Source organism: Chironomus tepperi, unplaced genomic scaffold (assembly GCF_022539635.2).
Source record: "Chironomus tepperi strain 1889 unplaced genomic scaffold, CSIRO-AGI_Ctep_v1 contig_7, whole genome shotgun sequence".
Classification (NCBI taxonomy): domain Eukaryota; kingdom Metazoa; phylum Arthropoda; class Insecta; order Diptera; family Chironomidae; genus Chironomus; species Chironomus tepperi.
The window spans coordinates 1,539,460-1,561,238 of NW_027226129.1; the positions used below are offsets into that span (position 1 = coordinate 1,539,460).

Consider the following 21,779-nt stretch of genomic DNA (forward strand, 5'->3'; position numbering starts at 1 on the left):
TCAATTCACAATTGTTAAGTTACGGTTGATGAAGTCAAAAAGTAGGAATGGCACGGCAAGTGAAATTAATGCACATGAAACTTAGGGTGCAAAAAAGTATAAGAAGTGCTACAATAGCTACTGATGATTGCCATATGTATTACATGTGCCGGTAATTTGAACTTCATTGACTGAAACATCTGTTGTAATTTTTTGGCATGGTTGTGTGTGTGACTTATGGATGTATGTGTAAGTGACGTATGTGTGGCAGAATGCCGGGTATTTAAAGATTCTGAAAGGAAATTTTGAAGGTTTTTTGAATAAAAAAATGATTTTTTTGGGTGATTTTTATTGATTCCAGTGATGGACAACCTGTATGCATCAATTACTTGACAATTTGGCTCAGTTCATTAAAGATTGTTGATTAATTGTACATAAAAATAATTAATAATTTAAGTTTAATTGTTTAAATTAAAATTAATGGAAATTCGAGGACTTTTGGAAGGTACACGGCGTATAGATGTCCGGAAATCCAGCACAATGTCAGCCCGGCTCTGAATCCGGATCTAGATTTGAAGAAATTCGACATCAGGTCAGATTTGAGCTGGTTTATTCCGAATATTCGATCAATTCAATAACGTGTGCTTTCGGGGATACTTACTTACTTACTTACTGGAACCATGCACCGACTTGGAGCTTAGGTTATTACAAAAGGCCTTCCATCTGACTCTGTTACTGGCCACATCACAAAGCTTGTATAAATTCTCTGTTTTGACATCTAATTGACATTCCCGCTTTCGGGGATATTATATGACTAATTAAATGAAGCAGGGTCTTAAACGGACGTTCGAAAATTACGTAACCCCCTAAAATTAGCATTTTTAGACTTCTACATCTTATACCCCAATGTAAAGCTTTGTATCACAATTTTAATCCGTTACAGAATTGCAAAAACCGTCAATCTAAGCGTTACGTAATTTTCAAACGTTCCCTTAACCAGCAGTTGTTATAGAAGGGGGAGAGGAGGGAGAGAGGAGGGACAGGAGACAGTAGGAGAGGGACGAAGTCTTGGTCCGCAATAATTTAGAAGGAATTTCAGGATATTTCCTTAAAAATTCTATCAAATTAATGAATTTTGTTCAAAAATGTCCCCTGGCAAGGGTCCCCACCTCATACCAAACCCTTCCTGCCTTTCCTCAGCCTATTCCTCAAATCTGAGAATATCTTCAACTTTTTCTTAATATTTTCATTTTCTTTAAATCCAAATGACAATATTTTATCAAAATATTCAAAAATAGTCAATTTAGAGCCATTAAAAGTCCGTTCAATCAGCTTAAGCAGCACATCCTCACTACCATCACCAAACAATCGTTCCAAATATGACGCAACCTTCTCACACACCTCAATTGGACGCTCAAAAATGAATGAAAATAGAAAATTATTTGACTCATTAAAGAATGCCTGAATGTCAGCCTTATCAAATGTCTGTCCATAAATAGACTCAACAAAGTCAATTGAGGCTGTAAAGTTGTCAGCAAATAGATTAACATGCAGGACTCTTGGTGTCATGACAAAGAACTTGTAGTACATGCTGTAGAACTGCTGATTATCAGGTGATGGATTCTTCCTATAGTCATACTTAAGCAGTTCCTGTCGTTCTGCTCTGGTCGTGTGACTTGCCAAAAAATTCCAAACAATTTGAAGTTGTGGATATGATCGAGCACAGCGGAATAGCAGGTAAGTGTCGGATGCTAATTTGTAGATTTCTGGACTTGTTAGGAGCTGTTCAGTCTTAGTGATCAGCATGTTAAGTGCCTGATGTTCAGCCACAGCTGAAATATTCAAATTTGGACGAAAAATTTGTGGAAATAAATTACCCAAAAAAATTGACATTTCATGCCTGTCAAAGAGCTGTTCAACTTCCATCCAGAATTTTTGGTTAGTTCCAACAGTCGCACAATGTTTTCGGTACAGTATAGTCACAACTGGATTAAGGAACAACTGCTTAAGCTCATCAATTGTCAAATTAACCTTAATCATGTCATAAAAGTCCCAAAATTCAGTTCCATTAGAAATTGTCAAGTTATAATCATCAAGCTTGTCATATTCATGTCTATCATACATCCCGTACAGCAACACGCCCATCTGGTGCTGTCCATTCGTAAACCTGTCAAATTCATCGTCCGTCAAGTAATTCCTGACAGTATTTTTAATGTCATTTGGGTCTAGATGTGCAGCACCATAGAAAGGATTAAACAATGCTGTATAAAATGTCTCATTTTCATTGACTTTAAGCATGTCCAGCATCAGTTCCTTATCTCTTTTAAAGAATTCAAAGAAAAATCTAAAATTATGCTTGTATGGCTTATTAAGGATGTAAATCATGTGCTTTTTATATTTTTTAGTAAGCAAGTCGGTCACTTGTGGATCAAACTTGTCAGTTACGTCACTATTTTGGACATAGTCCATGACTAGTTCCATAACATTATTAAAACTTACTGAATATTGAATAAAAATGAAAAACATTTCAATTCTTGAGTCAATTTCGTCATAATTGGATATACTGTCACCTAAATTGTATAAATTATCGATCAAGTATTGAGCTATAAAGAACTCAGCATATGTCTTATGGGCAAAATCAAATGTTGTGACCTCATTTATGAATAAAATTCCAGCACGTGAAATATCAAAAAAATGTCTCGAATTATAGTCGGTATTAATGATGTGCAGTCGCTGGGTAAATGGACTTGTGTATAGTGCAATTGGAAATATGTCGTACTTAAATGCAAATGACTGGTATATCCGATAGACATTAAAGTTTGAGTTTGGTGGTACTTTATAGAAGCTTTTATCACTTGTGATATTTTTGTCCGTTAAAATTTTTGTCTTTTTTTGAATAAATTTGCTGATTAAGTCATACAAGTTGCAGGCATTGATCTGATCGTCGGATAGGTCAGCAAACATGGACAGCACAAGGGGTGTGTCAAAATTTCTGAACGGAACCTGAACAAGACGTTTTGTCATGTTGAAAAAATTGGCAATTCTTTGATTTATTGTGGCTGTGTCGCTGACATTTTTGGAATTAAGGTACAGTTGGAAGTAGACATGCTGTTCATGATGATTTAATGGTACGAGCATGTAGGAGGTAGTTCCAAGGTGTCTACTTAAGTCATTTGAAAATAACGGTCGTGTGCATATATATTGGATATTTTTGGTACTTTGATGGATATCCTTTAATAATTTAAGGACAAAATTGCTGTAATTTGGTGAAATTTCATCATATCCATTCCACAGCAGCATGACCTGATCGGACCTATAGGAACTCCTAAACAATTCCCTCTCAAACTCAGATTTGACTTTTAAGTCCAAAACCTTCTCTAAAAACCCTTCAACCCCGTCCAGCAGTTCCTTATCATCATACATATCCCGATGCTTCCTTAGATCCACATATGACACCCATCGTTTTGGATATAAATGCTTTAATTTCATCGTTAAATGCTCAAATGTGATTGTCTTACCGGCACCAGCCTCAGATGACAGGATGAACAGCCGTGACTGTTCTGTGTCATTAATTATGTCATTTATAGTCTTATGGACATCCGTGATATTAATAAGCATCGATATTGCATGATTTTCGCGTGTTCTTTCGACTACATTGTCTAAGACACTTGTTAAGCTAGTCTTAGGTTCCCATGACAAGTTGCTGGATTCATAATAAGCCTTAAATGTCAAATTTGATGCCTTTGCCACTTTGGCATACTTAAGGTAAGCATAAATTGAATTTTCAGGCATAAAATTACGTTTCATATAAAATTTAACTGACATTTCATTAATATGTCCAATTGAGAATGTCGTAAGTCCATCAAGGATGGATATGATGTCATCGGAAGTAAGGGAATCAAATGTATGTGGATATACAGCATGAATGTCCTTAAACTTGATGTTTTGATTCTGATAAGTCATGTTGGAATTTATTATTTTGTCTTTTAAAGGTTTTGTCAAGTTAGTCCATGAAAAATAGATTGATGACGTCATATACGCAAGGTAGTCATGACTAAGGTCCAATTTATGATTATTAAGGATCCTTGTTATATGCTCAGATGTTAAATTGTCATAAATAGTCGTGTCATTTGGATATAAAGTCCATAAATTTACATCAACATCTTTGTACCTAACAACTGCATTTCTAACCTTAAATTGATCATGTGCTGACAAGTCAGGGTAGGAATAGTGAGGAGTATAGAACTTAAAGTACAACAGCATGCTTATTAAGCCTATAAAAATTAATGAAATTATAAAACTAATAAAAATAATTTGATCGACTGTCAGTTCCTCTGCTTTCTCCCTGATCATTGGCAGTGCCTCCATCATGTCCGGAACTATATGATTCTCATAGTAGCTGAACATCTCACGATATTCATCCTGTACAGCCTTTAATTTATCCGGTTTATTGTAATATTGTGCAATTAAGTGCGGTGGACGTACAGCCAACTCAGCATGACGTTGATCCTGCTCATACTTCTTATAGACCATCCTTATCAGTTCCTCATGTTCCATCCGTGCCTTACAATCCTCATAAACAGCCACAAACTTCTTATACTGCTCATTATCCTTCTCTTTGTAAGGTTTTGAGGCATTTCCATAAGTCAATTGTAAGGCATAGTGACACAACTCATGTGCCAATGTCCCAAATGTCTCATGCTCCGTCGATGGATCCAGTAGCTGTTTAGCACCAATACATATTTTACCATCAACATAACAGACACCATTTGTGTCCTTATTTGACTCTAAATCAATCATATGGACCGACGACCTTTTAAAGTCAAAGACAATTTTGACTTTTTTGGATGCAGCAACAGCTTCAAGGATGACTTTTATGGACGGGATATTATTTAGTGTCTCATATGCCTTCTTAATATAGTGCTGCTTATTGTCCTTATTGGCCTCATCATGACAAATTGTCGTGTTCATCATAAGGATGTTGATGTGATTGTCCGGCAGGTCCTGTGTATGCTTAAAATGGAAGTCCGTCAACTGGATACGCTCTTTTGGTGTTAGATGATCAAAATTATCCTCATGTGGACCAAATTCAATTCCATTTTTGAACAGAAGCTTGTAAATGTCAATTGACTTTATGTCCAGTGATGCCTTTAGGGCTGACACGTTATACTCATTGTAGTAATGCTTCTGTTTTGGATATGCTGACAAGATTCTCATAATTTCCTTCTTATTCCTTGACATAATGGCTGAATGCATTTCCTGACCTACTTTTTTGAAGGATATAAATTCATCGGAGTTGGTGGTCATGTACAGTGGATATGAATAATTGGCATGCAGCAGCAACATCAGCACTTCGAGATGTCCTTTATGATCAGCTAATGCTTGTGGACTTAATGGATTATCAATCAGGTCTTTTGCAAGTCTCATCTTACTGTGCTTAATGATGATCTTTACAACTTCAATTTTATTGTCATCCGCAGCATTTTGGAATAGATTACAATTGTGAGTATCGGCAAGATCATTAATGTCGATTTTGTTGTTGTTGATGCTGTGGGCTGTGAAGACGCCTGGAAAAAAGAGGATGAAAAGGTTTTGTGTAATTTTGCAGATATAAACAGAGTTAGCAGGACTCCAATGTGGACTCCACGGACTTTCGGAGTCCGGACTCCAAGTCCTGCCAACTCTGGGTATAAAGTCAGTTGGTAGTAAGATTTTGGATGCTGAGACAGAGATGCTGCTTTATGGTTGCGAGAACTGTCCCGATTAGTCTTGGTCTTTGCCTCAGTATTGAGAATTTGAACTAAAAGCTAGCCTAGCCTTATCTGTATGACCAGCGAAGTAAAGCGAATACCTAGCAGTAAAGACACATTAGACGTGATCTGGAATTGAACCCAAAATCTTTGGCACGTAAGACCAACGCACTACCATTTAAACCACTGATTCTATTTAACCGCTTCCTTAAGAAGCCCTAACAGCACAAGTCGGCTAATCGATCCGAATTCCGACTCCAAAGCAGAGACATGTCTGCTTGTGATCGGAATTAAGATTGATTGACCAATTTGTGCTTCTCAGAAATGGATATGCACAACCTAGTACTCAAGTTTAGAGTCCAGACATGTCTGGTTTGCCTCAACATAAAAGCTGCATCCTTAGACATGTAAAAACCGGTCTAAATTGACTCATATCAATTCTGAGTCTATAATTGCATGACTAGTATCCATTTTACTAACTATAAACTCAATTCCAACTCACCAATATGATTAAATCTGAGCATGCTCAGCAAGAAGTCACCAACATATTCATAAAAATCTTTATAATCCAAACCAGGAATATGTTCAAATGCCTTCAACTCCAAAAAGTAGTTCATGTCAGCCAATTTCCAATAGACTAGAAATTTCTCATAATTTACATCCATAAACAGCATAACAATTGAGAATTTTTGATAAATTTCTGCTAATTCATTGAGAATTTCCGGCTTCAATGGCTCAAAATTATCAATTATGAATCTTATTTGCTGTGGCACATCTGTTGACTGTTGACATTTTAAATAATTTACAGATTCTTCAATATTTTGATATCTTAATTGCGGTCGGTCATAAACATAGTTATCTGCTGACTGGTTAACATCTGGTTTGAATTGTTTTTCATCAATGTTCATGAAGATAGCTGAAGGCTGGCATAATCCTATGTGGAATCAAGATAAGACATTGCTTTAATCGGATTAGAATTCAAAAAAGAGGCATGCAGCATAAATTCCCATAACCCATTTAATCCTCATTAATTCAAAATAAGCAAACATATTATCAAGTTTAACATGAACTAAACAGAGTTCGCATCGGTGTAGGTAAGGTAGTCAAATTCAGTTCGACTTGACATGACCGAAACAGCTCGACCTACGATGACCAAACTTAGTTCAATCTGAGATGACCAAAAGAGTTCGACCTGAGATGACTGAACTTCGCTCGACCCGAGATGATCGAATTTTGTTTGATCCTTGATAATTGAACTTCGCTCGACCCGAGATGACTGAACTTCGCTCGACCCGAGATGATCAAATTTTGTTTGATCATTGATAATTGAATTTCGGTCAACCTGACATGACCGAACTTTGCTCGACCGAGATGACCAAACTCCGCTTGATACGAGATGACCAAACTTGAGTAGATATATCACTGTACCGTACCACTAGACTCCATACACCATACCCTACTACCACAAAAGAAATCAGCCTCTGATAACCACAAAACCCTTTTTGACCTTTTACCATCTCTGTTAATTTACCGCAGAAAAACATACATTTCTGAATTCTGATTAAAACTGAATTAATCACTAAAAACATGTGTCGATGTGCGAATAAAAATGTGTCAGCAAATGTCACGCTCACTTACAACTTGACTAATAGAATGAATTGTAGAGATAAGACATTAATAAGAAGTAAATGTGAGATTATGGTTTATTTTTAATTGCATCATTTTGACTGGTTTTTGGGTTTTAATTGCTTATAAAGAGGTGGAAGTCGAACCGAGCCGAGTCGAGCCGAAACGAACCGAACCGAACCGACCCGATCCGAACCGAACCTAACCGAAATGAACCGAATCGAAGTGAACCGAACCGAACCGAGCTGAGCTAAGTCGATTCGATTTGAGTCGAGCTAAACCGAGCAGAGCCAAGTTGAGTCGTGCATTTATTAAGAAATATGAAACAATTCTCAGTATTGATATCAATTTCAAGATGATTTTCACATATTTCGTATAATACAGTCAGTAAATAAGCAATAAACATGATGTGTTATAACTGTAAATCCCCAACTTTTTTAAATTGAATTAAGATGACATTTCTAATGAAAAATAATATCAGCTAGTCCTGTCTTGTTTATACTAAGTCACTTTTTGTGTACATGCTGATTTCAGAAATGGTTGGTAATCAGGGTTATCAGGGAATACCAAGAGAAGGTATGCGCACTTGAAAAGTACTTCCAAAAAGTACAAATTCCGCCCAAAAAATGACATATATTAAGAACAACTTTAGTAAAAAGGACCTGGACTTACCTTCAACATGTTCAATTTTTTCGTTGTCTTTTGAGAGATTTGAGAATTTTAATGTTGATTCAGCCATGATGAATTGTCCTTGTTGTCATGAATTATGCTGAATAATATCTATGAAAAAGGAATGAATTAGCAGATGAAGTCAACTTTAGGAGATTTTAGTCAGCTTAAGGGAACGTCAGGAAATTGAGTAACGCTTAATGTGTAACGAAGGTGGGAGGAATGTTAATGCTGGGACAGAAAAGGTGATTCACAAGCATTAGTTGTAATCCTCGAAGGGCAATTCTTCCTGGAGCTCCAATTAAGGTAATAAGCAAGACAGTGTTGAACAAACTAACCACCAAAAAATGTTGATTTCATGATTTTATTACAAAATGTTGCAATGGGAACGAGGAGGGGTTTAAAAACCCCTAATTTAGCGTTACATATTTGCCGTTCGTGCCCTTTTGAGATGATGTTATGGAACGACATGGAAGATATAGCTATTAAGAGAATTGATGATCGAGATAACATTGTTACTTATTGGAAGGGAAGCGAGTGAAGATAGAGGAAACACGAGGAACAGAAGGAACAGGGAAGAATGGGATGGAAGTTGACGAAAGGGACGATGGAGAAACAGAAGAAAGAGGGTGAAAAGAGGGAACAGGTTGAAGAGGTAGAACAGAAGGGAGAGGGGGAGATAGGGAAGAGAAATGGCAAGTCACACTTCTTAAATCGAGGTGTCTATATGAACTTGTGAAGTCAGCACTGTCGAATTCCTTACCTTTTTTCTTATAATTTTGCACTAATTTATAATTTATTTTCTTATTTCATATTTTTTTATTTAAATCATAATAAATCACAATTTTGCTATTACAATTGAGCCTTTTATTCCACACATTATTTATTTACACATCATTTTCAAATCCTCAACATTCTTAACACATTCAATTCAGAAATCACAAAACAAAAGTATTATTTTATTTTATTTTTATTAAAATTTCACCACATTTATTCAATAAATTTCCAAATTAATGTTCAAAAAATACGTCCGGTAAAAGGCCCAAAATATACGTCTTAACTGAATCCCGTCGAGCATACAAATGAGCGGAGCATGGATTTGTTTGAGATTAAATGAGTACAAAAAATAAGCTAGAAACTTTCAAGATAAGAACAAGATGAGAATTTGATTAGTGATTAGTGCAATTGCAGGCAGTTGTGGGCAACCTTTGTGCTGTTGGTATAGGCAGTGGTGGGCAACCTGACGTAGTGAGTAGTGAGTCACTGGTATATGCAGTGTTGGGCAATCTGAGTGTGGTTTGAATTGGCAGTGGTGAGCAACCTTTGTGTCGTTGGTATAGGCCAGTGATGGGCAACCTGTGTGCCGCTGATATAGGCAGTAGTGGGCAACAAATGTGTCGCTTATATAGGCAGTGGTGGGCAAAATGTGTGTTGGAGATATAGGCAGTGGTGGGCAACCTGTGTGCCACGGTACATCTTGGATTTAATCGTCCGCCGAATCTTAAACATCAAACGATTCATGACATGGAAATTTTAGGTTCCGTGGCACACAGGTTGCACATCCCTGCTTACACCAACGACACACAGGTTGCCCACCACTGGCTGTATAGGAATGTCAACCAACTCATACTTGATGCTTATCGCTACTCATTTGTTGATGACTGATGTGCTGTTTATGTGAAATTTCATCAATTCCCCAACAGATGGAGCCTGTTCCTCAAAACTTTTGATATTTCAATCCAAACGACTTGCTAAAATTTTCACTTTTTTTCGCCAAATCTTCAGCATGTCCAACACCATCCAAATAATAAAATTGACGTCCTCGCTTCTTCTTGTCATTTTCGTACTTTGACTCATTAATAATCATTGAATTTTGTGTATTATAAGCACTTCCATCAGCAGCTGATCCACATATGATGCACAGTGACTCGCCATGCTCATTTGACTTGACTGGAACTGGAATTAGACGATCATTAAGTCGGAATCGATGAACGCACGAATGTTTGAGGTAATTTTCAACTTTTTCATTTTCATTCCGTAATCTGCGGAAGTTGAGCTCGGACATGCACTCGTGGGCATTTTGGATGCGGAACTGATTAAGCTGATGGATAAATTTGAGGTTATAATTTTCCGGAACTTCATCAATTTGAGTTGATTTTGTGTCTAAATCTTGTTGATTTCGAATTTTTGTGAGATTTTCTTGAAATTCTTCAAATATTTGACGACGAGGTGTGTAGCTTAGGTGATTAATGAGGAAGTTTTGGATGTCCTTTGATGATTCTGACATTTTTTGGGGTCACTGATGCACAAATTTTATTGATTTTTTGATTTAATTTAGTTTATTTTTGTATTTGAATTGTTACATGCTTTAATTCCTTTTTGTGGTGTCAATTTTGTTGCTATGGATACACTACGGAACCACGTGACTATGGAAAAACAACAAAATAATAAAACAATTGTTGCATTTTATGGATATAAACAGAGTTAAGTATGCAAATACAGCAATTATTGGATTGTGATTAGGGTTGTCAATCTCTGGACTGAATGTTGGGACTTAATATGTTGGGATATGAACTGGCAGAAGGCTTCGAAGGATAGAGCTGTCTTTAGACATTCCCTAAGCGCGGCAATGGACCCTCGAACGCTCTAGCCAAGGAAGTAAGTAAATGAGAATGTCGGTATTGATCCAGGCTGAGAAACTTCACGGTAATACCGCCGTATCTATGCAATTTACGCTAAATACAAGCTAATTATCGCCAATTACCGCCGATACCGCCTAGTATCTCAGCCTAAGGATTGATCCCACTACAATACAATCCATAAACACAATCCAACCCTGGGATTGAGAACCCTAATTCAGACATAATCAAAATTGTTACTAGATTCACGTACTTGACTTATACAGACAAAGAAGCAGTTGCTAGGCTTCAAATGCTTTCATTCATTCATTTGCTGCTCGTACAGATCAACTGTGATCTATAGTCCCATTCAGATGATGCTTAATGAAGGCTTTATCACTCCATGTGATGAATACGAAGGTCATCCATTTGATTACTCAGAACAAGACACGATCATCCAGTTTGATCGGAAGCAAAAGTAGATTGATAATTCGATGTCAACGCCTGGACTCAGTCTTATTTTTCAGTCTAATTGCAGTCTTATTGAGAAACTTAACTCCCCAGTCAGTGTCATGCCAGCCTTTTGCAGGATTCCGGATTAATTGACCGACTAGTACTAGAAACAATGACTTAAGGCTCATTGAAAGTACAACGAACTGTTGCAATAAAAGCTATCCAAACTTATGTCATCACTCACAAAAATATGCAGACTTAAGTAGCATCAAACAGTTTGAAGCTAACAGATGTGCTTTAACTTAAAGCTTTCTTTAGCTATTTGCATGCCAAAACCAGTTTTTGCTTTTCATGATCAAGCTTTTGACCATCATGTTTTTGTAGTCTCTCCATCACCGTCAGTTCATAATTAACTTTCATGTGTTAAAGTCTTCCTACAGCCATAAACCCAAAATCTATCAAAATGTTCATAAAGCTTGACCTTATAGACCCAAAAAAGAGACTTAAATTATGGAAAATTTCAATTAAATTTGTGCAAAAATCATCAAAATTTATTAAACAAAACAGCTTTTTGTCTTTATTTTTTGCAATTCTGTGCATTTACATCATCCGTCGAGTTGACCTGTATGGCCGTCATATGGAACTAAGATGGAAAAGTGACATAATTAAAGACTTTATTCCGCATGGTGAAATTAGGAAATTTAGTGATAAAAATATTTTATTTTGGAGTAAATTTGGTGACAATTTGGAGATTAGTCATGAAGATTTAGCGGCAATTGAGTGTCCGGTCAGTAATTGTGTGTTTACAAGTAATCGTGGATTATTGCCGACAACAGCTGATTATGATGGGATTATATTCAATGTTGATGAAGCTGGTGATGTCCCTGATGTGAGGGATATTAAGCAGATTTATGTTTTGGGTATTCAAAGGTATGTAGCTACTGGGTGATGCAAGATAAGTCCAAAATTTACTAAATTGTCTTCTTACTTTTTAGAACCTCACAATTCGTTGACAAAAGCATCAAGAAATTTGATGATAACTTCTTTAACATGACATTTACATACCGAAGGGACTCAGATGTGCAGTGGACATCAAATAAGTTCTATGACATGAAATTGAAGAGAATTGTAGAACGATCAAGGCATATAAAGTGGAGGAAGCCGGAAATTGTCCGAGGTCAGTTGAATTTTCTGCATGGTCTATGCAACTCTTGTGACCAGAGCTCGAAGTCGACTCGAATTTTGTATTGAAAAGTTGACTTGAATCGTCCTGACTTAATGCTAAATTCAAGTAGACTTCGAGTTCTGATTATGTACAACAATATGATTTGGTTGGCTTTTTGTTAGCTTACAAGAACTGTCATTTGGTTCAGAAAATGCTTAATTTGTAAACTTTGATTAATATCTAGCTTTGGAAGGCACATGGCGTAGACATAACAGAAAATCGGGTCCATAACCCACTTACATAGCTAAATCGAATCTTCTTTAAGCTTTGAGAGTCATGCAAGCTTGATTCAGATTTTTAGTCATTTCTACGCTTTGTAACTTCTTGGCAGTTAGCAAAATTGTGATTGATGATTCTAAATTTCAATTTTTATCCTTAGATTCCAGAATTTTAGATTCAATCAGCAACTCAAAGCCAAAATTTGCAGCCGGACTCCTTCCGCAGTGCAACAACAACAAGATGTTCAATAACTTTATAGCAAAATTAAGAGAATTCATACCCATAGACATCTATGATGACTGCAGTAATCCCTCATGCGCCTCATCAAATCTCAATCAATGCCTAGACATGCTGAATACAACCTATAAATTCTATTTGGCATTTGAAAATTCCATTTGTACTGATTACATGACTGAGAAGGTGTTCCTTAATATGGACAATTATGTCATACCAATTTTATACAATGGAGTGACTGACATGCAGCACTTCCTACCACCAAAGTCATACATTAATGTCAATGACTTTAACAGCATCGAGGAACTAGCAAATTATCTCAAATTTTTGGACATAAATCCACAAGAATATGCAAATTATTTTTGGTGGAGGAAGTACTATAAATTGATGCAAAATGCTGATCTTTATTCATATTGTGATTTATGTTTAAGGATTAATGAGTGGGATGTGAAGGAAGTGAGACAGGTTTATACAGATGTTGATGATTGGACTGATGAGGAAAATTGTAAAGATTTTGATTTTAAGGAACTAATAAATTGAATAAAAATGTTAGAAATTTGAGAGTTTTTGACTACATTTAGGGAGAAATTTGGATATTTTTGACAGAATTTGATGAAATTTTACTTATTTTGGCAAAATTTATCATAAATTAGGAAAACTGTTGATATTTTTTATGAAAATTTTGCAATTTTTGAAAGTATTCTACTTAATTTGGCAGATTAGGTTAACTGTTGACATAATTTAGGCAAAAATTTTGTAAAATTCAGCAAAATTTCTACATAATTTGAGAGAATTTGTCATTCTTTATATAAAATTTTTACATAATCTACAAAAATTTGTATTGTTGGGCAAATATTCGAATATATTCAAATACTCTTTTGCTCAACCCTAAAAAATTGTCCAAAAACTCATACAAAATTTCAAAAATTCTGCAAAATTTGTCTAAGTTCTGATAAAAAATCGACAATTTTCTCCTGATTGGATGAATTCCTCCACTTTGATAGCTTTTTCAGAAGGTACACGATATAGAAATTGCTGAAAATCCAGTCCCAGCACAGTGTATCTCTAGCCTTAGACAAGAGTTCCATGAGATCCGTCCATAAGCCAGAGTCAAGTCGGGTTGAGGACACATTTTCGGCTATTTCTACGCCTTTCTGGGTTTGGCAATGAAATCTCAATAAAAATTAAGACAATTTAACACATATTTTTGCAATGGGAACGTTTGTAAGCCACGTAACACTATAAATTGACTTTTAGACCCGTCCGATAACGTTTTGACAGAAAAATTAAGAAATTTCACATCACATAATGAACAAAAGCACACAAAGTGTTGCATAACTTCCTAACGTTCCCAAACTTTCTCTTCATTTTTGTTACATGATTTGAAATCTCTCAAATTTTCATTCGTGTCGTCTCAATTCACCGGCTTGGTTCGTCGTCGTATAACGAAAGGTAAACCAAATTATTTAAATTGTTTGAAATTTATTGACAATTTTTAACAATCTATTTCACATTTTAGAAGCAGTATGATCAATGAAACAGCCAAAATGATCAATTCAGCCTTCAAAATCCTATCAACAGCCACAAATTCCTCAAAATTTAACACAAAAATCCTCAAAAATTTAATTTATTTCTCAATAATTTTCTACATTTCAATTTTATTGTCATTTGATCTTGACAAATATTACGAAAATTACATCAAAAACTACCGAATTCAAGTCCAATTCCGCAACATTCCCAAAACAAGGCACAAAATTGACAGCATCAAGCACATTCTATTCTGGAATAATTGGTATAGATTCCCAGATTGGTATATGGGTGCAAAAGTACAAGGTGAAGATTACTTAAAGTCAATTGACTGTCCGGTCACCAACTGCATGTTCATCCACAACCGAACATATCTCCCACAACCAACTGACTATGATGCACTCGTATTTCATGCTGGAGATCCAATTGATCCTGATGATTTGCCGGAATTTAGGAGAGATGATCAGATTTATGTCATTGCTAATGAGGAGTAAGTATGGAATAATTAGGGTTATTGGGATTAGAGAGGGGATGGGGTTGAGGGTGTATTTAGGGGGGATTGACTCCTTTTTTGGAATTTCTTCAATTTTTTAAGGCTATTTAGTGAGAAATTTGAGAAACTCATCACTTTATTTTCAAAAAATTGTGGTTACAATTCAAATCTTTTTTGACCGTTAATTTTATTTTTCTTCGTAACGTATATTTTTATTTTATAATAAGTTGAGTTCGATAAGTTTAAATTTTTCGACAATCTAATGTCGAAAAACTCGAACTTGAGTCGGCCACACTCTGAATTAAACCATTTCAGGAGTCCACTTTATGTCAAACATAACCTCAAACTTTTTGAGAATTTCTTCAACATGACGTTGACTTATCGACTAGATTCAGATGTCTTTTGGAATTATGGACTGTTTATAGACAAGGAAACTGGAAGTATTGTGGCGCCATCAAAGTATGTCAAATGGAGGGAACCTGAGGCTGTTGATGGTAAGGAATGACATGAGACATGCAAGCTAACTTGTTGATAACCCTCAATTTTAGATCCACAACTCCTGAAATTCATCAAACAATCCAAAACTAAGCAAGCAGCCTGGTTCCTGTCACATTGTGGTGCTAAATCCTTCCGTGACAATCTTGGAACTAAGATTCAAGAATTTATGGACGTCGACATCTATGGCGCATGTGGTAACCTAACATGTCCACTCAGCATTGACATTTACAATACCGAAGGACGTCAGGTCTGCACAGACATGCTTAATACAACCTACAAATTCTATTTTTCATTTGAAAATTCCATTTGTACTGATTACATGACTGAGAAGGTGTTCCTTAATATGGACAATTATGTCATACCAATTTTATACAATGGAGTAACTGACATGCAGCACTTCCTACCACCAAAGTCCTACATTCATGTCAATGACTTTAACAGCATCGAGGAACTTGCAAATTATCTCAAATTTTTAGACATAAATCCACAAGAATATGCAAATTATTTTTGGTGGAAAAAGTACTATAAAGTCACTGATAATGTCCACAAATATTCATACTGTGACATGTGCATGAAGATCAACAACTGGAATGTCAGGAAGAAGCGAAATCAATATTTGGATGTAGCTGAATGGTTCGGACATAAAGCATGTTATAAGATGGGAAATAACTTTAAATAATAAAATATTAAGCAGTGATTCCTGTGTCTGTGCCTTTATTCATGCCTTATACCTTTGTCTTATTAAGGTATCCACGTTCCTCAAGGAACGGCAGCCATACTTGCAGTGCCTTAAGATAATTATCATTTCTGTACATTGCATGCATCTGTTCCTCACTAATTTGACCTGTAAACATGTCAGCCATGTTGAGTTCCTGCTCGGATGTGTATTTGCAGACGAACATGATGCCGACAAAGCCGTCAGCAGCTGTAAATAGTCACAGATATTAGATTATACCCTGCTGTACCCTGCTAGTGCCACCCAGCCCCAAAAAACCTCAATTTCCATACCTAATTCCCTTTTTTCCATCATCTCATCCTTCAGTTCCTCCAAACTCGGCACATGCTTGTCATATTTCAACTTCCCCAGCGATTCCACCAACATTTCATGATAATACTCAATAATTTCATCAAAATGGACAACCTTAACATCATCCTTAACCGATGACATTAAAAAGTAAAACAAGTCAGCAACTGGACTTCCCCAATATGACATTTGAAAGTCTAATAAACGAAAATCGACAGTATTTCCATCTTCGTCTAATTTGAACATCATGTTGTTGATCCAGTCGTCGCCATGATTGAGTACGGTGAAGCCACACTTCATTGGTTCACATCCTCTAAAGCCAGCATCAAGCATTGCAACTGGATCCCATCGTGCAATTTTACCGACACATGCGTCTGATACATCGAGGTCTTTGACTCCGCCAAAGAAGGCGTCGAAGAATTTTTTGCAGGCTTGACCAATTGGACCGTCTTTTGGGAATCGTGGAACTGATAGGTTGCGATCGAGGAGGGATTTTATCATGCCGTCCTGGAAAGGAATGTGGAAGGGATTTTTATTTTTGGGTCGAGTTGAATTAAGTCATCTTAAGTCGAGTGAAGATCAAGTCATCTTGGGTCGAGCTAAGTTCAGTCATCTTGGGTCGAGCTAAGTTCAGTCATTTTGAGTCGAGCGAAGCTCAGTCATCTTAGGTCGAGCTAAGCTTAGTCATCTTGGATCGAGCTAAGCTTAGTCATCTTGAGTCGAGCTGAATTCAGTCATCTTGGGTCGAGCGAAGTTCAGTCATCTTGGGTCGAGCGAAGTTCAGTCATCTTGGGTCGAGCTGAGTTCAGCAATCTTGGGTCGAGCGAAGCTCAATCTTCTTGAGTCGAGCTGAGCTCAGTCATCTTAAGTCGAGCTAAGGTCAGTCATTTTGGTTCATCTAGGGTCGAGCGAAGCTCAGTCATCTTGGGTCGAGCTATTGCTCAATGTACTTACCCTTTGATACCTCACAGCACCAGCTGCATGGAACTGCGCAAGTGTCTTCATGACAGCTTTAGCTTGATCCAAATTAACCCCAACTTTTCTATCCAAAACCTCAAATCCCTCAGCCTTCAAGTCATCAAGAACGATAATTTCATGCGGATCCGAATGAATTGCAAGACATCCAGGACCAAATGTGACAGTCTCACCAGCCACATCACGCCAAATGTCCTCAAAACTGCCAATTATTTCCTCAAACATGTAACGTTCCCTTGGAAATACCCCAAATTCCTTTAATTCAGGTATTGTTGTGATCAGTGCCTTAATTATCGCATTTACAAAAACTTTTTCATTTGTTTCGAGTAGCTGGACACTAATTTTGACACGATACACAACCGACACGTAATTTTCATTTTTTCCAGTCGCTGGCATACAAAAAACAAGCCGAATTTTGAACTTGTCACGCGTAATTTTCAATTTATTTTCGACAATTTCACAAAAAAAGTCATCATTGATCGTGTCGATGCTTAAAAATGTATTTATTTTATCATCTGATGACATTATGGACTGACTGTGTGCGACGAATATTCAATTTAGACTGAATTATGTGAGCGAAATGTTCTCTAATTTAGGTTTTATTTGAGAATGTGTTAAAGGCATGCGACTCTATGACTTATCAGCTGATGATTTTTGATAAGTTTATGATGATAATGGACAGAAAATTGGTTTGAGACATTATGAAATACTTACTTGGGGTTTTTTGTTTACTTAAAGTGTAGTTAGGGATATGGAAGGGAATTTGAACATTTTTGGACATTTTGTTGATCCTAGTCTGTATGTTGCCCCGAATATTGCTCTGAGTATTGCCATGTTTTTTCCCGTGTGATTGCTACGTGTGTTGGTCCCGTGTGATGACCCATGTGTCACTCATGTGTCGCCCGTGTGTTGCTAATATGTTGCACCGTGTGTTTTTCCCCATGTGTTGCCAAGAATCGTATGTCATGTGTGTGCTTCGTCGAGGCTTACTACCAAGGTGTTTCACGAAACAAGCTATCCATTAGTACCCAATATATAGAGTGTAATGTCTAAATTGGGATTGGATAGGGAGGATTAAGAGTTTATCCTCATTGAATACAACCCTCAGTATTACTAGCTAACGGTCTGGTGACATCAGGCTACTTTGAAAACAGCAGCTAATTTGATTTTGGAACATTAGGACGTCTGATGAATTATTGAGACTTTTTACGGTCAACAAATTTACATAATTTTGGATTTTTTGCAATCAATTAAATGAAGCAGCGTTGTTATGTAACAATCCAGATGATTTCCTGACTTATGTAAGCTGCTTTTCGAGTTGGATGCCTAGATAAGCCGCTGATCAGGGTTGTTGACCTGAAATAGGCAGTCATTGCCTCTGATGAATCTGAAAATTAAATTTTCGATGAGCATAACAGCCGCATAAACATCAAAGCTTGCTCAAATACGCAATTTTGATATTCCGCACCTTTCACATCCATTGACTATTGCCAAAATTTCACTTTTATTTTCTCATAGAAAAGCACATCTTTTATGATCATCAAAACCTGTCTATACCCAAGAATTACGAAATCTAAAAACTAGTTTTTCATCAAAATAGACACAAAAAAAAATGTCGAGTTTGTCGACCTGATGCGAATATTCTTTTATGTGTGTCAATTTAAAAATCTCATCAAAACCAACACAAATGTACAAATGTGAGAATTTATGAATGGAAATGAGATTAGCTTCCCAAATTTGGTATTGCGGACTTACAATATCAGTTATATTAGGAACTATTTATGGTGTATGATGATAAGATGAAGAGACCGAGTAGCACAGGATGGGTGATGGATGTGAATTCTGGGTTCAGGTTAGGGTGAGTAAGGTTTGGTCTAAGTCAGTGATGGACAACCTGTGTGCCGCGGTACACCTTGATGTTGAGCCTTGACCGAAACCACACACGGCACATGATTCTTAGTATATCTAAAAATTTGTAAAATTAACATAGATGTGCCGCGGCACATAGGTTGTTTCCTGTTAGTAGATGTCATGTGCTGTCCAAGACTGCCTGAAACTCCCACAAAAAACTCAAAAATTTTCATTAAATTTTTCAAAAATTAACCCTTTTATTATTGCATGTCTTATAATTGTACCATTTAGCCACATCCACATATTGCTGTCTTTTTGCCTCGACATCCCACTCATTAAGCTTCATACACATTTTACAGTATGAATTTGGATATGGATTATTGTCAATTTTATAGTACTTTTTCCACCAAAAATAATTTGCATATTCTTGTGGATTTATGTCCAAAAATTTGAGATAATTTGCAAGTTCCTCGATGCTGTTAAAGTCATTGACATTAATGTATGACTTTGGTGGTAGGAAGTGCTGCATGTCAGTGACTCCATTGTATAAAATTGGTATGACATAATTGTCCATATTAAGGAACACCTTCTCAGTCATGTAATCAGTACAAATGGAATTTTCAAATGCCAAATAAAACTTGTAAGTGGAATTAAGCATGTCCAGGCATTGATTTTGGTCTGTTCTTGGACATGAGTGGTTACCACACTTTCCATAAATGTCTATATTGATAAATTGCTGGAGCTTTTGGGTCAAAACTTCACGATTTGAGAATGACTTGCATCGTGACACGAACCAGGCTGCCATTTTGGACTTGGACTTGATTATGTTGAGGATTCTTGGATCTAAAAATAGTGGAAATTATTGTGGGAAAATTGGAAAATATTGGAACTTTCAGGGGTCGTTCATTGGTTACATAACGGGTAAATTGACTTTTTTGACCGTCCCTCACCCTTCTAACTTCCATCTGCGATCTCCATGGATATTCATAGGTAAAGGCAGTGGTGGACAACCTTTGGTACATTTTGGTGGTGAACCTTGACCGAAACCAGACAAGGCATGCTGCTCATGACATTTATTAACATTTTTGACGACACTTGAATGTGCCACGACACACAGGTTGCCCATCACTGATTTAAGACGTACAAAACCTCAATTCAAAAGAAGCTGTCGATAGAGACACCATTCCATTTGGTATTGGCAATTGGCAGGCAGAAGCCGGCGATAGAACCAGTTATATGCGACATCTGAGGGAGGCCATGGATCACAGTTGATCTGTTGGGCCAGCGAAGTAAGTAAGGAAGTAAAACCTCAATTCTGCCCTAAAACCATTTCATAATCAGCTCCTGCCCTCCCCCAAAACCTCATCATTGCTACCAACCTGTTACATTTTCCGGTTCCATCCAATTGGCATTTCTTGATGGTGCAACAATAACTCCACTTTTTATGTCCATAATGGTTGCATATGGAAATAGAATGTCAGAATCAAGTCGATATGTAAATGTCATGTTGAAAAAGTTGTTGTCACGTTTTAAATTGTGTGCTGTATGAACTGGACTTCTGAAAGATTAAGGAAAAATTAGAGATTGTCAGGAAGATGCAGACAGAGTTAGACAGAGTCAAGAAGAGTCTGGCAGAGTCTGGCAGAGCTAGGCAGAGTCTGGCAGAGTCTGGCAGAGTTAGAAATAGTCAGGAAGAGTCAGGTAGTCAGAGAGTTGGATAGTTAGGCAGTTTGTAAGACAGACAGTCAGTCAAAGTCCAAAATGGAGTCGGACGCCATGCCGGCATGTTGACAGAGTCACGTTGACATATTGCCAGACTTTGGATCGATTACCTGCCTTGTGCTACCTGGAGTAAAGCATTTCGGATCAAATTTGGTTCCTTCAATTACTCTATAACCAACTGAGACCTTCTAAAAGTCCTTCCAACCCTCTGTTCAGCTCCTACAACCCCCGTACCCAAAGATCCACATTATAATCCCCAAAAACCCAACATCCCTTCCCAACTTACTCTTGATTAGCCATAATATAAATTTGATTATCCTTTCTACTCCTCAGCACATCCTTAACATCCATCGGCTGTGCAACATGAAACACAATTGCATCATAGTCACTCAATGATGGCAAGTACTTCCGATTGTGTGAAAATATGCAGTTTGTGACTGGACAATTCATGTCCTTTAGGTACTCTTCACCCTGCACTTCCTTGTCCATTGCCCAATAATTTGAATCGAAAAAGTTATTCCAAAAAAGGATGTGCTTGGTGGATTTTGGTGATGATGTCGGGTCGAGGTAGTCAGTGACATGATTGTAATCGTATCGGATGTACTGCAGATGGCAGTAAATGGCCAATTTGATGATGAAAAATGCAAGAAAAATGAATGAAATTAGGATCTTCGTGCTGTGCTTTTTGTGAGCAATTTTGAGGAACTGATGAAGCTTCTCGGATATTTTGATGACAATTGAGTGCTTGGGGCTCATCTTTGGGGTCCTAAAAGTAAGGAAATAAGAGCATATTAAGCATAATAATTGACAAAAACTTACATCAACTAGTCTATCCAACAGAATAAGCCTGAATAAGCCAAAATCAACAGCATAGCTTACATCATACAATATATTTTGTATATCCATCGATGTTTTG

General features: G+C 36.9%; 5 protein-coding genes across 6 annotated transcripts; 2 read left to right on the plus strand and 3 right to left on the minus strand.

The window, feature by feature from the left end:
• Positions 1–353: 353 nt before the first annotated feature.
• On the minus strand, positions 354–9,078 carry LOC139093775 (uncharacterized). Of its 2 annotated transcripts, XR_011544739.1 has the most exons (5): positions 8,788–9,078; positions 8,028–8,135; positions 6,232–6,663; positions 641–5,546; positions 354–545 (listed from the first exon to the last, which is right to left on the minus strand). XR_011544739.1 is itself a non-coding variant. In XM_070644643.1 (4 exons), the coding sequence occupies exons 2-4, from the start codon at positions 8,092–8,094 to the stop codon at positions 1,150–1,152; spliced, it is 4,896 nt and encodes a 1,631-aa protein (XP_070500744.1). In that variant the 5' UTR covers positions 8,095–8,135; positions 8,788–9,078; the 3' UTR covers positions 354–1,149. The 2 variants fall into 2 exon arrangements, 1 of the variants encoding a protein (XP_070500744.1); XM_070644643.1 differs by having other exon boundaries at positions 354–5,546.
• Positions 9,079–11,732: 2,654 nt separating this feature from the next.
• Positions 11,733–14,794, plus strand: LOC139086036 (alpha-(1,3)-fucosyltransferase C-like). Its single transcript, XM_070634354.1, has 4 exons — positions 11,733–12,025; positions 12,091–12,272; positions 12,700–13,278; positions 14,493–14,794. Exons 1-4 carry the CDS (start codon positions 11,733–11,735, stop codon positions 14,792–14,794), a joined length of 1,356 nt encoding a protein of 451 aa, XP_070490455.1.
• Positions 14,795–15,160: 366 nt separating this feature from the next.
• On the plus strand, positions 15,161–15,970 carry LOC139086110 (alpha-(1,3)-fucosyltransferase C-like). The gene is made up of 2 exons (XM_070634474.1): positions 15,161–15,287; positions 15,342–15,970. The coding sequence occupies exons 1-2, from the start codon at positions 15,161–15,163 to the stop codon at positions 15,968–15,970; spliced, it is 756 nt and encodes a 251-aa protein (XP_070490575.1).
• An 18-nt stretch (positions 15,971–15,988) lies between these two features.
• On the minus strand, positions 15,989–17,860 carry LOC139097075 (uncharacterized). The gene is made up of 3 exons (XM_070648874.1): positions 17,270–17,860; positions 16,300–16,822; positions 15,989–16,216 (listed from the first exon to the last, which is right to left on the minus strand). Exons 1-3 carry the CDS (start codon positions 17,813–17,815, stop codon positions 16,017–16,019), a joined length of 1,269 nt encoding a protein of 422 aa, XP_070504975.1. The 5' UTR covers positions 17,816–17,860; the 3' UTR covers positions 15,989–16,016.
• A 1,522-nt stretch (positions 17,861–19,382) lies between these two features.
• On the minus strand, positions 19,383–21,352 carry LOC139086192 (alpha-(1,3)-fucosyltransferase C-like). Its single transcript, XM_070634600.1, has 3 exons — positions 21,150–21,352; positions 20,521–20,699; positions 19,383–19,984 (listed from the first exon to the last, which is right to left on the minus strand). The coding sequence occupies exons 1-3, from the start codon at positions 21,350–21,352 to the stop codon at positions 19,383–19,385; spliced, it is 984 nt and encodes a 327-aa protein (XP_070490701.1).
• Between the last annotated feature and the right edge of the window lie 427 nt (positions 21,353–21,779).